Here is a 17,055-nt window from a genome sequence, read left to right on the forward strand (position 1 = left end):
CCCATCTCTCAACCTCCCAGAGGACCCCCAACTTCCTCCCACTCTAAAGGCCAGCATCTTCATCCAGGGACCTCCTAGTAGAGGCTCTGGGAGGGCACATCACCACCCTGAGGGAACCTCCTTAGATAAATTTTCATCAAGCCATTACTGGTGCACGCCGCCCTTCACAGCAAAACTGGTCAGGAGCTGCCCACACTCTCAGGGAGAAGCTGTCCCCAATTCTCTGCCTGTCACTCAAGGCTCCATTCATTCAGCATCCCCTGCTCAGAGGCTCCAGTCAGGGTCATCTGGGACTACATATGGCCAGGCCACTTCCTCCCTTTGTCTTAACTACTCCATGGCATCTGACAGGGCCTCCCCCTCCTCCCTCCCCAAGGCATCTGGGTTTGTTTGTTTCAGGACTGGGGCTTGAACTCAGGGCCTTCACCTTGAGCCACTCCACCAGCTCTATTTTTGTGAAGAGTTTTTCAAGATAGGGTCTCTTGGAACTATTTGCCTGGGCTGGCTTCGAACCTCGATCCTCTTGATCTCTACCTCCTGAGTAGCTAGGATTACAGGTATGAGCCACCAGCATCCAGCTTCCTAAGGCATCTGGGATCCATGTTCTGTGGTTCCTCTTAATCTCCCTAACTCCTTCTTGGGCTCCTCCACCGCCCTCCACACATCCTGTATGCCTACAGTTCTCAACTAGGGCAAACCGTCCCCGGGGGACATTTGTCTGGAGACGAGGGAGGGAGGAGGGCAACTAGTGGGTAGAGGCCGAGGATGAACAGCCACCATGCCCTAGACAGCCCTCCACAATAAAGCATTATCCCACCCAACGTCAACAGAGGGAAAAGTAAGAGACCTGCTCTTAAGGATGAGGCATCCAGAGCTTTGTCCTGGGCTCTCTTCTCCCTACACACCTCAGGGCTTTACACCAACTCCGCTTACAATGGTGATTCCCACAGCCCTGTCCTGAACCTCTTGCAGGGGCTCAGCGCCTCCACCTGCATGTCCCACAGGCACTTCACAAGCTACATGCTCACTACTGGACTCAGGATTCTCAAACTTGTTCTCCACCCCCTGCCCCCACCTCTTCCAGCTGTCAATCCACTCAGTTGCCCTGAAACCTGGGAGTTCCCTTGACTCCTTTTCCTCACCCTTGATGTCTAACTCATCAACTGTTCTGCTTCCAGAGTATCATTTTCTGTTTTTTGTGGTACTGGGGGTTGAACTCAGAGCCTACACTTTGAGCCACTCCACCAGCCCTTTTTTAATGATTTTTTTTTTTTTGAGATAAGGTCTCAGGAACTATTTGCCTGGGCTGGCTTCAAACTGAGATCCTTCTGATCTCTGCCTCCTGAGTAGCTAGGATTACAGGTGTGAGCCACCAACACCAGAGTATCACCTTTGCTGCCACCTTCTTGTCCATGCCAACAACACCCCTCACCTGGACAATAGCAGACCTTCCCAAGTTGTCTTTGCCTCCTCAGCCCCTGTCTAGTGATCATTTCCTAAAGTGAGAGTTATAAGCACACCTCTCCCCTGCACAGCACCCTCTCACAGGAGCCCATCACCCTTGAACTAAATCAAAGGCCCCAGAGGTCCAACACAACTCTTCTTCTCCCCCCTTTCTCACTCTGTCAGGCTGCAATGTCTTTGCCCATGAACTGCCACACCATTCCCTTCCTGCCTTTGCACTGATTGTTCCTTCTGTGGGAAGGGGTCTCCTCTCTCTCTCTCTCTCTCTCTCACACACACACACACACACACACACACACACACACACACACAGGGAATCAAAACCAGTTCCTTACACATGCTAAGCAAGGGTTTTACCAGTGAGCTACACCCAGTTTTTTTGTTTGTTTTGTTTTGCTTTGCAGTACTGGGGCTTGAATTCAGGGCCTACACCTTGAGCCACTCTGCCAGCTCTTTTTTGCGAAGGGTTTTTTTGAGATAGACTTGCAGAACTATTTGCCTGGGCTGGCTTTGAACTGCAATCCTCCTGATCCTGAGTAGCTAGGATTACAGGCGTGAGCCATCGGCACCTTGTCCTCTCTCACTTCTTTATGTGGCTGCCTATTTCTTGTGTTCCAAGGTCACCAACGTGGTCTCCTGGGGGAGGCCTTTTTTGACCATTTTCTCCTCTAAAGCAGCCCCTGCAATGTCAGGACATCCGGTTGTGGACTTCTCTAGTAAACAGCAAGCTACTGAGGGCAGGAGGTTGTCTGTGCTCTTACCTTCACAGTCCACAGCCTGGTGCAGGCTAAGTGCTCACCAATGTTTCCTGAATAGCTGGATCAATGATCCTCAGCTTCTCCTGAGTGCAGGGTCTCTGTGTCCCCGTCAGGTAAAGGGCACGGTGGATGCAGCCTGCACTTAGCCTCCCTTTGGGCTGATCCCCACCGATGAGCCCCGCTCACCACCACAGAACTCCATGACAGGGATGCCCAGAGCAGAGTTAGCGGTCCTCATAACAGAATGGCTAGATTTCTCCAGAGAGAATATAAGTGTGCCAAGGCCCTCTTGGGCTAAATCAGCTGGATAGCACTGGACTGATGCGTCCATGATTTAATCCTTCCCTGGCATTCGTGTCTCCTGCCAGTAAAATGAGAGGTTCATCTGGTAAGTCTCCACAGTGGCATCCAGCTCGAATGCTAACACTGGCTGCAGAGATGCGCCACGCAGAACCTCCTTGTCCTCTGCCTGATAGTCAGCACTCTCTGAAAGGAGGCTGAGGGGCCAGGTGCAGGTGCAAGAAGCAGAGATCAGGAGGATTGAAGTTCAAAGCCAACCCCAGACAAATAGTTCTCGAGACCCTATCTTGAAAATACCCAACACAAAAAGGACTGGTGGAATGGCTCAAGTGGTAGAGTGCATGCCTAGCAAGTGTGAAGCCTAGTACCAGTACCACCAAAAAAAAATAAAGGATACTGAGGTGGGAGGGGTTGAGATGACACCATACCAGCAAACAGGACCCTGGACAGACCAAGGGCCTGAAGCTAAGTCAGGACCATTCCTCTAACTCCTAGGCCATTGGCACCAAGCGAACAAGTGACATTGGGTTTGGGCCATGCCCGTATACTCCACAACTGGTCACCAGTATCAGTTCCTGCCAAGAAAGCTGGGCTGCCAAGGGGCCACCAAGAGCTTAAGACAGGTTACTTGGGAAAAGGGGTCAGGAGCTTTTGGGAGATGTTCAAAGTGGCTCAGAATGTAGACTAGAGGGCTTTGTCCACACGTGGCTCCCCTTGCTCAGCTCACTTAGCTGCCCTGTCCCTCTCAAGGCCTCCCACTCCTACTGTGACTGCCATTTGATGGTTCTTTTTGGTCTCCATGGCCAGTTTCACTTCCCTATTCCCTACTTCCTCTCAAGGCCTTCTCCTTGAGAAGGTGTACATATATCTATGTATACTTGATGGGCAAAGGCTCTCCCCAGGTGGACATCCCCCAGTGCCACACCCTAGGAGTCTCTGTTCTCAGGTCACTACTGCCAGGTTATGTCCCTAGGTCCTCTGACTTCACATAGCCCCAGTGGCTCAGAGGAGGGATCCACCACCCTCTACCTATCTCCCAGCGCAAGCCAAAGACTCAGGAACCATGCCACTTCCTCTGCTTTCCACACCCCCTCCTAGTCATCAACAGGCCCCAGCTACCCTTTCCCTAGAATCTCTAACTGGACCCCTCCCCCAGTCCCACACCAGGACCTTCATCAGCCCCTCCCCTCAACACACCTGAACAAGAGCAACAACACTGCCTCCTGTCACAGACACACTTGTCTCCTGGGTCACACATCTCCCCATTCCACACCTCTATAGACTACTGGATAGGGGAAGTTCCCAGGGTTATCTAGGTTCCAGATGCTTCAGCAGCCACCAACTTCCACCTAGTTAGTTTTCCACCTCTTTCCCAGAGTGCTCCAGACATCCTGGCTTCCAGCACACATACCCTGCCTTTTCCCCAGGCCCTCCCTAAGGGCAACTCCCCCAGACCATTCCTCTCCCTCACTGCTGTGTAGATTCCTGCTCTTTCATGCCTCAGCCTTCTGGACACCTACTTGCCTCACACAATGAGACCCCTGAACTTCCTATTCTGACAGTCTGTGCACTTGTCACAATTGGGCAACATGTATTTTCTGTGCATGTGGTCATGAACCCCAGGAGGGCAGACTGCCTGCTCCCTTACCCTAAATCCTTAGAACCTCAACAGAGACTGAGCGGGGGACCTTAGCACACATCAGTGGTGTTGGTCCTGTCTGGACTCACTTCATCCCCACAAATACCCCTGAAGGAGCGTAACATTGCCCCATTTTACAAATCAGAAAATGAAGGCTTAGCCAGGCACCAGTGGCTCATGCCTGTAATCTTAGTTACTCAGGAAGCAGAGATCAGGAAGGTTGCGGTTTGAAGCCAGCTCTGACAAACAGTTCAGCAAGACCCTATCTTGAAAACACCCATCACAAAAAGGGCTGGAGGAGTGGCTCAAGGTGAAGGCCCTGAGTTCAAGCCCCAGTATCACAAAAAAAAAAAAAAAAAAAGGGAGGCTCAGAAAAGACAAGGACACTTCCAAAGCCATGAGCTTGATAATGTGGCTGGGCAATAACTTTGTCTGTCTCAAAGCTCATGTTCTTTCTAGATTCCACAAGACTCCCAGGAGCAGGGTGGAAAACCCTGGATCCACAGGATCAGCCCCTGGATCCATAGATTCCACATCCACAGATTCAACCACCATGGACCAAAAATATTTGGAGAAAAAAAATTTGTCTGTACTAGACACGTACAGACATTTTCTTGTCATTATTCCATAAGCATTATCAACTTGTCATTAACAACTGTTCAATGACATGTACATTGTTTACGTCATCTAGAGATGATGGGAGAAGGGCTGGGAGCATGGCTTAAGTGGTAGAGCACTTGCCTAGCATGCACAGGCCCTGGGTTCAACCCCAAAACCACATTAGAAAAACAAACAAACAAACAAACAAAAAGCATATGGGAGGATGTGCAAAGGTTGAAAGGCTGACTATTACTACATTTTCTATCAGGGACTTGAGAATCTGCGGATTTTGGAATCTACAGGGTCGGGGGACTGGAGCTGATCCCTCACAGATACTGAAGGACACCTGTAATAGCAGTAAGGCAGAATAGCAGCTCCCAAGCATCCAGTGCTGGGAAACCTTTGCATAGACCACTTCTTTAAATCCTCAGCAACAGGTTTCAGAACAGGGATCGTCAGCTCCATTTACAGTTAAGAACACTGAGTCACAGGTAAGTGAGTCCTAAGCCCCCAGAAAAATATGCCATGCCATCCAGAGTCAAATCCAAATTTGTCCTAACCACTCTGCCAGCTTTGTGTGGATGACCTGGAGGGCAGCAGAGGGCCGCAGAGAGCTCTCCTCTCTCTTTCCCAGCCCAGGGCACTGGCCTGAGGTTCATCCTCCAGGGATCCAGGCCCATCTTCTCTTTGGGGTCCTAATTGTCCTCACTGTAACCCCTTCCCCAGTCCTTACCCCTCTGGGCCCCAGGTTCAGACTCCTGTCTCACCTGGATCTCTGTGGAGGCTTCTAAATGGTCTTCTTTTCTTTTTGCAGCACTGAGGTTTGAACTCAGGTTCTCTCGCTTAAGACACATTTCTAGCCCTTTTTGCTTTAGTTTATTTTTCTGAAAAGGTCTTGTGCTTTTGCCCCACTGGTCTCAGATTGGGATTCTTCTACCTCTACTTCCCTAGTAGCTGGGATTACAGGAGGGAGCCACTATACCCAGCCTAACTGGTCTCCTTACTCCAGGATGGCCCTTCTCTAAGTCTTCCCAGGAAGCCATGTGAACATGGTGGAAAGTTCTACCTCCCTCCCCAAAGAGCCCCAAGGGTTTCAGTTGCTCTTAGGATGAAGACTGAGCACTCTGCAGCCCTGTGAAGATTTAAGCTCTGCTTTCTTTTTGGGCCTCGGTTCCCCTATGAAGATTGCTCTGGCCTTGCTCTTTTTTCATGAGCCCCAGTAACCATTTTCAGGGAGATCTGCCAACCAAGGATCACTGTGGGATGGTTTTGGCAAGATCCAAACACAACTTAATCAGATCCATCCCACAGCAAAAATTGCCTCTCTTGCTAATTACTTTCCAGTGCTTCTTTAATTTCCCCTTCCCTGGAAGTTCTTCTGAGCCTCTAACCTCTATCATTCAGGCTATAGCCTTAACTGGTTCTTCCTGGCTCCAGAGGATGCAGGGTAGATGTAGGAGGGGCTGGAGAGTTCCACCAGAGTCAGCTTCCATCCGCCCCCACCTCATTCCTCAGCCCACCTTACCTTCCCCTTCTTGGTGAGGATCTGCTTATAATACAACCAGCCTTCTCTCCTGATATCACTGAAGGTAGCATCTGAGAGGTCAGAAGTTGAATGTCGCTTAGAGGGAGCATCAGCATCTTCGGAGGTACCCCAGCTGTCCAGAGACTGCAGAGAGACAACAGAGGGCAATTTAGGGTGGCTCCCACAGAACCAGCATCTCAGGAAACCCATGGACCACTCCCAGCCACACAGGCCTGGTGTATGTCTGTGCCACACTCTGATGTGCTGTGTGACCTCATAGGCCCTGCTTGTCCTCTCTGGACCATTTCTGTTCAGGTCATGAGATGTAATGGAGAAGCCAGAAAGGAGGAAAGGCCAGCAGGCCACATGCCTCACCATGCTAGAAAAGCCAATCTGGAACCTCCTTTAGTTTTACAGCCTTAAAGGAATTAAGGAAACAGAGGAAGCGATTGTGTCAACGAGGAGTTAAGTAAACAGGGGAAGTGGGAACATCAACAAAGACTGAGTGAGTGGAGCAGGTAGTCATGTCCACAAGGAGTTAAACAGAGGAAGTGATAGTGTCAACAGGACTCCAGTGACAGAGGGACCATGTCAAGGGAGAGTTAAGTAAGCCAAGGAAGTGATAAAGAACAAGCCAGGTGGCGATATCTTGAAGGTGCTAAACTAACCACAGATATGGAAGGTTTGCAATTAAGACGACTTTTGCAGTCTATCAATAATCAAGAAGAGTTGCGGGACTCAGGCTGTAGCTCTGTGATAGAGAGCTTGCCTAACATATGTGTGAGGCACTGGGTTTTCCAGCACCACAGGAAAAAAAATAAAAAGAGCTGTGGCCCTTACAACCCTGATTCTTTGCCATCCAAGGTCCAGAGACTAGAAACCCCAATTTCTCTGTCAATCTTTCCTGTGTCCCCCTAAATTCCAGGGTGAATTTCAGGCTGTCCGCTGAATCCACCAAGTAAACATCACAGTGCCTCCCCGGAAAAGTAGAGTAGCAGGCACTAGGATCCAGCAGGGAACACAACAAAGGAAAGACCACTCCTTTGAGCTTGTCCTCAGCAGAGAGGTGGGCAAGAAGACAGGCCTAAGGGTGTACATAGCCTGAGAAGTGTGTGGGGAATCACACAAAGTAGCAAAGGGGGACATGAAATGTCGGGACAGAGGCTGGCATTTTAGAGCAGGCCTAAAAAGTCCCAACCAAAGTGAAAAAGTGAGTTGTGCAGTTTTGGGGTAAAGGGCACTAGAAAGGGGCTTTCCAGATGAGACATAGTGCTTGGGTGGGAGGCACAATGTTGTAAAGTCACTTCTGAGCCTGCAGAAAGGGGGTGGATCATGTGAGCACAGCAGTGAGGGGAGGAAGGAGACAAGAGCCAGAGTGGCTCAGTTTGGGTCACAGGAGCCATAGGCATGGCTGACACCCTTGCACACACACGTGCACACTTGCTGCTCACCCCATCCGTGAAGAAACTTCGGAGCATCCGCAGGCTGGGTACGCGGTTTGGCAGACGCCTGGGAAGCAAAGGCCAAAGGTGAGGGCTGTGGGAAGCATAGGCAAGGACCTCACTCTCTTGTCATCCACCCAACCCCAGGACCCTGCCTAGGGAGCAACTGGCCCAGGTGGCAAAGGCATCCCCACCCCACATCCACACAGGGCCTCACCGCAGCACCCGGCCCTCATCCCGGAAGGTGTTGAGCCCGTCGTCACAGGACTTCGAGCGCTCCGTGGTGATGGCCAGCAGGTAGGAGGAGCGGCGGCCAGCCTTGATGCTGCCTGCAAAGCCACCCCCATGGGGTCTCAGGGTCAGCGGCACAGCAGCTGGGGAGCTGCCCTGGAGCTCTCCCTTCTGGGCAGAGCCAGGCAGGACGCTCCCCATGGGGCCCCAAGAGGACCAAAAAGCAGCTGAAAGAGGGTAGCAGAAGACCCAGTAGAGACCCCTGGGGACCAGGCAGCAAGGGAGAGGGAGTTCCAGGGGTGGGAGACACTCACTGCAGTCCTGTGAGTAATGGCGACCAAGGGCGAAGGTGAAGGTTGGTGAGGAGGGGCTGGTGCCCAGGACAGGGGCTGAGTTCATGGCACTGGAGACAACCGCGGAGGCGGGGACGTGCTTGGCCTGGAGGTCAATGCTGGGGCTGGTGGGCTCATCTGGGAGCAGAGGATGGGAGGTATGAAGGCCACTCTACTTGACCCTCCCCAACCTTACCAACCCCAGGGCCCCTTCCTTCAAGGCTGGCCACATGCTCTCTGCCAGTGTTACATGTCCACCTGACTGTGGCCAGGAAATCTCTCTCTTCAGCAGGGGATGAGCCTCCCCTCACAATGAGGGCACCCAGGAGTGGGACTGAGCACGATCCTCCAGGTGGGCTACCATCAGACTGGGAGCTTCCTGATGAAGGGACTGTGTCTCCCCCATCATACTGGGAGACTGTCTCCCACTGGTTGGAGGCTCCCTGAAGGCAGGGGCCATATCACCCCCTCCTACTGGAAGTATCTGACCTTGTCCTTAATCTGGTGATTTAGTAAAGCAGGCTCTGCTTCCCTCAACTGAAGGCTACTGACAGTGTCTTTCCACCCTCCCCAGGCTTCTTCCTTCATCCCTCACTTCCCAGCTGCAGCGACTTTCTCTGGACCCCTGTTCCCAATGTCATTATCTTGCATCTTTGTCTTTCTCTCAAGCTCCTAGACCTAGCCCAGCCTAGCCTGCTCCCTCACAGGTGGGAGGCCTCATATCCAACAAGCCCTAAACTTTTCTTTCTTTTCCTGCCACTCCATTCCCAATGTGAGGGTGAGGTACTACCTTCCAACTAGGCCAGAGAGCTGGGAATCACCCCAGCCTCTCTGCCCTCCTGCCTCCCCCTTATTCACCATCCATTCTACAGGCAACTTTGCAGCTCCCTCAGCTCCAGAGTAAAGTCCAAGGCACTCACAACCTTGGACAGGAAGGGCCCTCAGGACCTGAAAGAGCATCCTGCCTCTCCCACTGCAGTGTTTTTGGATATCCTAGTCTTTCCTTACACATTCTTCCCCTAACTACCTCCTTCTCATCCTCTAAGTCTTAGCCAAAACGTCCTTTCTCTAAGATTCTCTCCATACCTACCACGCCCAGTCTGAGCCACACAGCCCTTCCCTGTCCTCCTGGAGCTCCCCATGACACTCAGAGGCCACTGGTTTACTGTCTATTCCCCCAGGACAACCCAGAGCCTAGCACAGTGCCTGACACAAATATTTGTTAGAGAGATGAAGGGTAGATGGAAAGAACAAAGAGGGCAAAACACAAAGAAAGGATGGAATAAAGAAAGAATGGAAGCAAGGAATGAACAAAGGAAGGAAAGAAGGAAGGAGGAATGGCTAGCTGCTGCATGGATGGATGGAATGATAGGACAGGAGGGAGGGAAGAAAGAAAAATTGGATGGAAACATAGCTGGAAGGATGAATGAATGAGAGGTAAGATAGAAGAATGACAGAAGAATAGATAGATGGATGAACAGATGGATAGACAGGGAAACAAGACGACTCTATCAGCACCTAGCCCAGAGTGCATAGTCTTGTGCATGGTAGACAAGTGGGTGGGGTACAACAGGGCACAGACAACTAATCTCCCAAGACAGTCCCAATGCCATCACTCACCAATGAAGGGAATAGAAGCCAGAGAGTCTTCGGTAGTGGCCAAAGGAGCTACCTTCCTGCCCAGGCGTTCCCCTCGCCCACTGGCCTCTGGCTCTGGGGACTCATCACTAAATCCAAGATTCATCTGTCGTGCAGGAGTCAGCTGGACCTTGCGGCCCGTTGGAGGCTTCTGCCTCAGGACTACCTCATCTCGGCAATCCTCAGCAGGAGGCTCCAAGGCCCGGGTGCTGGCTTCTGGCCGGACAACCCTGGGTGCTTCAGAGGCCTCTGGTGGGAATGATGCAGGAGACTGGGCCAAGTTGAAGGTGGGGAGCCCCCCAAAGGGTGAGTCCCGGAAGGAGAGTGCATGCAGAAGGCCAGTCCGGCGTTGGAATGATGGGCTGTAGCTCCGGTACCCGATGTAGCCGATGTCATCCAGGCCCTGCAGGCCAAGTGGGGGTGGGGCCTGAGGCCCCGACAGGTCCCGAGATGGGCAGGCAGAGGTACGTGCAGATGGACGCTGGGAAGCCCACCCACAACGCTCGAGGCGAGGTGACACCAGTGCTCCTGGTCCTAGTGCTTCAGCAGAGCGAGTGGCCCTACTCAGGTAATCGTCTGAGCGAGCTCGGTGCCAACTCTCCTGTCCCAGCTGGCTCAAGGCATCCTGGGAGGTGGAACAGGGCCATGGGCGGTGGACAGTCACATCTTCCAACCGGTCTTGAGAGGCGCTGCGGGCCCGAGGTGGCATGGCTGGGCACCGTCTCTCCCCCACCCTGCGGGGTACCTGGTTCGACAGCCAGTGTGACAATGCTTGCTGGCACTCCAGTTTGCTGGGGAGCACACGGCTGCCAGGCTCTGGGAAGGCATGGGGCATCCGGGGCTCCGAGGGGAGGTGGGGAAAGGCACCAGGACTGGGGCGGGGCTGGTTCATCCCCAAGGAAGAGTTATCCAGATGAGTACGAGTGGTAGGCGGGATACGGGACCCTGGGTCACTCCAGGCAGCAGGACTCCGCGGGTCACTGGGCAGTGCTGAGATGGACTCAGGCACCATAGTGGCCCAGGCAGATACCCGGGCTGGCAAGGCGTAGGTCTTTCGGGGGTAGCAGAGTGGGGGAGGCTCTGGGATGCTGCGCGCCTCTCCAGAATACGGCTCGTTTCCCTTCAAGTAGGCATCCTGGGAGTAGGCCTAGCCAGAGATATAGAGGTAAATGAGCAGGGCCAAACAGGTGCCACACAGCAGGGCTTCAACAGCTCTAGGAGGTAAGATCCCCTGGAGACTGAAGGGAGAGGCATCCTAAGACTAAGCAGGGACATCCTGAACAGCTGAGAGTGGTGATGTAGACTCCACAGAGAGTCCAGGGCAAGGACAAAGAAGTAAGAGGCCTCAGAGAGAAAGAAAGAGAGAAACACACCACACACACACAAACAAACACACACACACACACTCACACTCTCTCTCTCTCTCTCTCAAGAAAGAGTCGGGAATTCTCTAAGGCTTATGACAAGGACAGCCTTTAGCCACAAACATTCCAACATCTGTTTCCTGGGGTCCTCCCCCTATCCTGGCCTCTGCCTAGTCCTCGCTGCTCCCTTATGTCCCAGGATGCCCACAGCCCCTGTGGTGGAGCTGGAAAACTCCAGCAGAGACCAGTCAAGGTGGCTGATGACAGAAGAAAGCAGGCTGAGGGGCGTGTCCAGGGTGGGGTAGGCTAGGGGTAGGCGGAGACTGGGAGAGCCTGCTATTCCTCCAATCCCAGGATGGGGAATTGAGGCCTGGCCTCTGTGCCTGGGGGTGATGAGGAAACTTGCCCACTCCTTGCTCCCTAGAGGCCAGCTTGGAGGATGGGTCAGACTGGCTGAGGGGCCTTGGGCCACCTTCTGTCACCCTTAGGCCTAGAATTTGGTGCTGGCTGCTGAGGCTGACGCTGCATTGCTGAGTAGTGACAGGGCCTGTGCCCAGGCCCAGCCAAAAAAGGAGGCAGCCCCCAGGGACAGCAGCTTTGTACTCCGGGCCCAGCCTGGTCCTAGATAAGCTTCCAGGGGCCTGTCTCAGGGTGAAGTATCAAAGGGTGAGAGGAGGAACCCAAACACACCACACACCACACTACAGGAGACACAGGAAGGTACACACCCTGAACACACACACACACACACACACACACACACACAGAGCAAACACAATGAGACACACAAATAACTACCCCTCCAACTCCAGGCACAAACATCATGTGATGAGGACAAGCTAGTCGCACCCCCGCACACTTAGCCCCTCCAGCAGGGACACACATACCTCTCCCTTCTGCCATCCTGTGGACTCCCGGTGCTCCCTGTATCACTGTGGCGGCCACAACATCCTGCCTACTCCCATACCACCACCCCTGCCCTGGCTGGCCCTCCCACACACTGCCGCTGCCCTGGCCAGGCCTCTGGTCCCTTGGTCTGCCCTCCCTGCTGCTCCCCCTCGCCCCCTCTCTCTCCGGCTGGCTGGCTGGCTGGCTGGCTGGCTGGCGGGAGGAGGAGGGAGGATGGGTGTGGAGGGCCTCGTAGCGTCGGTGGTGGCGTCAGCAGCTGCTGCCGCCCGATTGGCCTCCAGCCTTGGCTTCCAACCACAGGAATGCCTGGGCCCCACCCTCTGGCTGCCTGGAGATGGGGGAGCTAGTAGAGGCCCCCAGATGCTAACATCTGGGCTGCCAGCCCACTTGAGCCTGGGTAGCAGAGCTCAAGGTTACTGCCCTTGCCACCCGCTTTGCCCCTGCCATCTGGCGGGGTGGGGGGGATATCCTAGACCCCTCCCTGTTGTGCCCGCATAATTGGTCTCACCTCAGCATGGGGGGAGATGTACAGGCTGGGCCTTTGAGACTTGGGATGAGCCATCCACCTCTCTGGGCCCCATTCTTTCCTCCCCTTCCGAGGAAGAGCAAAGGGACAATTGAGGTCGGGGTGGAGGTTATCAGAGGGGTATGCCAAGCATGGCACTGTGATTACAGTGATTATGAGAGCATATCCAGGGCCCAAGCCAGCAATGGGCTTGGCCCTAGCTGTCCCCCAGGGGGCAGTGACCTCAGGGGCAAGGAAGCTGACATCTGGCTGGAACCCATGATGCCAGGGAACTGGGCACTGGGCAGGGAAGACACAGCTGAACTCGAGGCACAGAGCTCTGGGTATGCTTTATGCACCAACTGTGGGCCATGCCCTTGAGTAGTGCACTCCATGGTGAATTCTAGGTGCCTGGGAGAGTGGGTACACATCAGTATGGGGTAAGTTGTGGATTCTGTGATAATGATGTTTGTGGGCGTGAGTGTATGGTAACATGCCAGTGGGTGTTACATCATGGTGGCATGGAGTCCAAATATCCACATCATGATATGTTGTGTGTGTGCTGTGGGAAATGGAGCTGATGGTGAGCAAGTGATGAGGTCTTGAGTGAGGGCAGAGGTACTGTGATGTGCTGTGGTGTTTGGGGGCAGACTACCATTGCGGGGTTCTCTGTCTTGTGGCCTGGGCCTGGTGTGGTATGTGTTGTGGTCTGGGCCTGGTACACTATGTATTATAGAGTACTGCTGTGTATGAAGGGTGGTACTGTGGTAGTTTATTTTGAGTATCTGGTGTTCTCCTTGTGTAGTGAGTGATGCCCATGACAGTGTGGTGTGCTGCATAAGGATTTGGGGGGGCTGTGGACACACCTGCAAGGACACTCAGGTAAAGTGAGGAGGGGGGCATAGGGAACAAGTCTTTCTCACAGGAGCAACAGGAACATGCCAGTCTTGCAGGGCCCGCTGGGCCACCCTCCTTCTAGATATCCTGGCAGAAATTCTGCCTGCCAAGGCCAGCACCTCCCCTCTCCCTAACACAGAGCAGCCCTGAATGAAGCAACAACCAGCCCCAGCCCAGGGATGGGCCTTACAGCCCCAATTGGGCAATCCCAGGCTGTGTTTCCTTCTCTGCCTCCTGCAGGAACCAATGAGAACTAGGGAACCAGAGAGAAGGGCTATATGCTGCCTCTGAGGCTTCTGGGGCAGAACTCACCAGTTGGAGGATGTCCTCATCCTTGGGCATGATGGAAAGTTCTAGGGTATCCTCACTGCAGAGACAGGGAAAGGGTCAGACCAAGCCAAGACAACAGGGTCTGGGAGGATAGGGATCCTGGTGGCAGGGAGTGGGGTAGGCTGGAAGCTCCTGTGGGAGGAGGAAGAAGGAGGAGCTCACCTATTCTGGATCAGAGCTATGACTTGGGAGTAGGTCTTCCCAATGACACTCTCCCCATTCACTTTCACCAGCCGGTCTCCTGGAGACAAGGAAAGGAGCCACATGTGAGAGGCCAGGGGTGTCAATGGCCCCAAGTGGGGACACCTGTGCCAGGTATGGATAACAATGGGGGATAGGTGCCTCCCAAATACCTAAACTCAAGAATCTCATCCTAACCCGAAGGTAGGGAGCAGAGCCCCAGAAGGGTGCAGTGAACCAGGAAACTGGGACAGCTTACCTGTGCGAAGCCCTGCCCTGTGGGCAGGGCCACCACCCTTCACATTCTTGACAAAGATGGTATCCATGGGTTCCAGGCGGTGCCGGGGGGAGGGTCCTGGTGGGCATCAGCCAGGTTAACTGGGGGTGGCTGCTGAAGGTCACACCCATGCACAGCTACACACACAGGGGACACACACTCAGGATGATCACACTCACAAGGACACAAGCACACAGAGCCACACAACTATGGGACACTGGGAACAAACTCTTTTTTTTTTTTTTTTTGGTGGTGGTACTGGGGTTTGAACTCAGGGCCTCATGCTTGTAAGCAGGCCCTCTGCCATTTGAGTGCCACTGGAAGCAAACTCATGGATGCACAGAGCCAGACAAGAAGCCACCATAAGAAAACAAAAACCTTCATGGAAACACAAAGCTGCCCTGAAAATACCTGTCGTGTCCCTATCATGCTAGAAACCAGGCTAAATCAGACACATAGACACAGTCTTTGCCCTTCTGGAGCTCACTAGCTGTGGAGACAGAGTCATACATACAAGTCACAAGACCAAGGAAAGGGCACCATACCAGGGGCCCATGTCAGGTCCTAAAGACACATGGCAGGGGAGACACCCACACCACAGACCCAGGGAGACACCCAACACTCCCATCTCCCACCCTCTCACTTCCCCAGGGGCAGGGGTGGGAGGGGCTCCACACAGAGGCCTGAGAACACTGGAATGGACACAAATCCCTTTATACCCCCACAATATTTCCCAGCTGGTCCACCCTCAAAATAGGCCTGCTCTAGGGGAGGTGGCTCCTCCCTCAACACAGCCAATGGCACAGGAACTCAGGAGGACAGTGTCTGCATGGCTGCACAGCAGCAGGGCAAGAAGGCTGCCTGTTTAGGGAGTTCTGCCTTGACTCCCTGGGGAGCCTGGGAACTTTCAGTAGACCCCTGGGGTAGCAAGGGTAACAGCAAGAGGGTTAAGCACACATTTTATGAAAGATCTCAGGGTCCCCTTACTCCCAGCAAGACCCTTACTGACTATCTACCAGGAAAGCCCTTGCTCAGTGCACCCCACCCCTGGCCCCCAGCCCTGCAGACCCAGCCTGGGAGGCTGGGACTTTGGTCTGGGCTGGGAGAAACTGGAGGGAGGGGAGGGACCAGGTGGCACATGCCCATCTGCTGCCCTGTCTTTGGATTGTCATATGTCTGTGTAAGGGACAAGCCCACAGGGAGACAGATGTCAGGACAGAGAAAGGGAGGACAGAGAGAATAAGGAGGAGATGCTCAGAGTGGGCCAGACCAGGAACACAGAAAAGAGAAAGAACATGAGAGGAAGGTGGGGCTGACTTGGGAAGTAGGAGAGAAAATGAAACCAGAGCTGAGTGCTGGGACCACTGCCACCCTGCCCCACCCCTTACCTCCTCCTGGGCTTCTGCCTTTGCTTCCATTTTCTTCCTCCTGTACAGGGAACAGAGAGGTAGGTGTGGCCCTGGGTCCAGCCCTTAGCAGCATCAACGGCATGTGGCATGAGAGGGCCCTCTGCAAGCTCCAGCTACCCCTTATCTCCTTCCAACTTAGCCAGCAGGAAGGAGTGGAAAGGCTGTCAGCTGGAGCACTGAGCCCAGGGCCAAGTTCCCCAGCAACATACGCTTCCTTCTCACACCTGCCAATCCCACCATCCTAGCATTCCAACCAGATGTCTAGGAACCCCCAATCCACCTGGGACCATGCCCCTACCCCTTGGAGAGCCCCCAAGCAGAGGGAGAAGGTTCCACACCCTAACACACAGAAGACCCAGGCAGACACAGATAAGCAGCCTGACAAGTGCAAACAGTGCTATCACTCCTGGAGAATGGGACAGGAAGGGCTGATTAGCAGCCCTGAGGGGGAGGGAATTTTAAGACACATTTGAGAGTGTCTGGAGAAGGCAATCTGGGGGAGGGGAAAGGGGTATGCTGCTACCCCCCGCCCTGCTGCAGGAAGAAGTAGGCACATGTAGGGCTTGATCTTCTGAGTTAAAGCAGAAGGTCAACACCAGCAAGTGGCAGAAGTCAGATTAAAGCATTCAGTTTTGAAAGGAGAGAAGAGGGAGCAGTCAGGGGACAGGATCTTAGCAGCCACGTGCAGGGGGTCAAGAAGACATACTGGAAGGCCCTGGGAACCATTCTGGTGAGGAGGAGGGCACTGGCTTTGAGGAGGAACTAGGAGGATGTCAGATAGGCAAGGCCAGTAGGATGTGGCATTTCAGAGCTGAACCGGGCATTTTGGCAACATTTTTATCATTCTGGCAGTACTAGGGTTTTATTTCATTTTATTTTTTTAATTTTTTTTTTTTTGGTAGTACTGGGGTTTGAACTCAGGACTTGTGCTTGCTAGGCAGGTGCTCCACCACTTGAGCCATGCCCCCAGCCAATGGCAACATCTTGTCCAACCCTCTCCACAGGTTTTACAGAAGATAGGGTATGACTTGTCCAAGGCCACTCAGAGACTCAGCAGCAAAGCTAGGGTTAGAACCCACAACTTGTTGGCAATCCAACCAGGTCGGGATAGATCAAGGAAGGCACTGGGCACTGCTAGAGCGCAGGCCCTCTGCCCTGCCTCCTGTGTGCGGTATGCTACCCCTGATGTAAACTGACAGTACAGAGAGCGGGTGGCAGAGGCAAACGGATGCATTTGGACAGCTGAGCTCCTGCA

At 53.5% G+C, this 17,055-nt stretch overlaps 1 protein-coding gene across 11 annotated transcripts in view; it reads right to left on the reverse strand.

Annotated features, from left to right (window-relative positions):
* Arhgap23 (Rho GTPase activating protein 23) overlaps window positions 1–17,055 on the reverse strand; it is an 88,618-nt gene that overhangs the window by 29,664 nt on the left and 41,899 nt on the right. For 9 of the 11 annotated variants that reach the window (XM_020159188.2, XM_074045912.1, XM_020159189.2 and 6 more), the window contains 9 exons: window positions 15,780–15,819; window positions 14,374–14,469; window positions 14,097–14,175; window positions 13,917–13,971; window positions 9,912–11,076; window positions 8,274–8,429; window positions 7,946–8,057; window positions 7,738–7,795; window positions 6,287–6,430 (listed from right to left, as the gene is read on the reverse strand). In XM_020159188.2, coding sequence (XP_020014777.2) covers window positions 6,287–6,430; window positions 7,738–7,795; window positions 7,946–8,057; window positions 8,274–8,429; window positions 9,912–11,076; window positions 13,917–13,971; window positions 14,097–14,175; window positions 14,374–14,469; window positions 15,780–15,819 — 1,905 coding nt within the window. Of the gene's footprint in view, window positions 1–6,286; window positions 6,431–7,737; window positions 7,796–7,945; window positions 8,058–8,273; window positions 8,430–9,911; window positions 11,077–12,180; window positions 13,865–13,916; window positions 13,972–14,096; window positions 14,176–14,373; window positions 14,529–15,779; window positions 15,820–17,055 lie in introns of those variants that run through there. The other 2 variants (XM_020159191.2, XM_020159193.2) reach the window with 2 other exon arrangements.

This window comes from Castor canadensis, chromosome 11 (assembly GCF_047511655.1).
Source record: "Castor canadensis chromosome 11, mCasCan1.hap1v2, whole genome shotgun sequence".
In the NCBI taxonomy this organism is placed as follows: domain Eukaryota; kingdom Metazoa; phylum Chordata; class Mammalia; order Rodentia; family Castoridae; genus Castor; species Castor canadensis.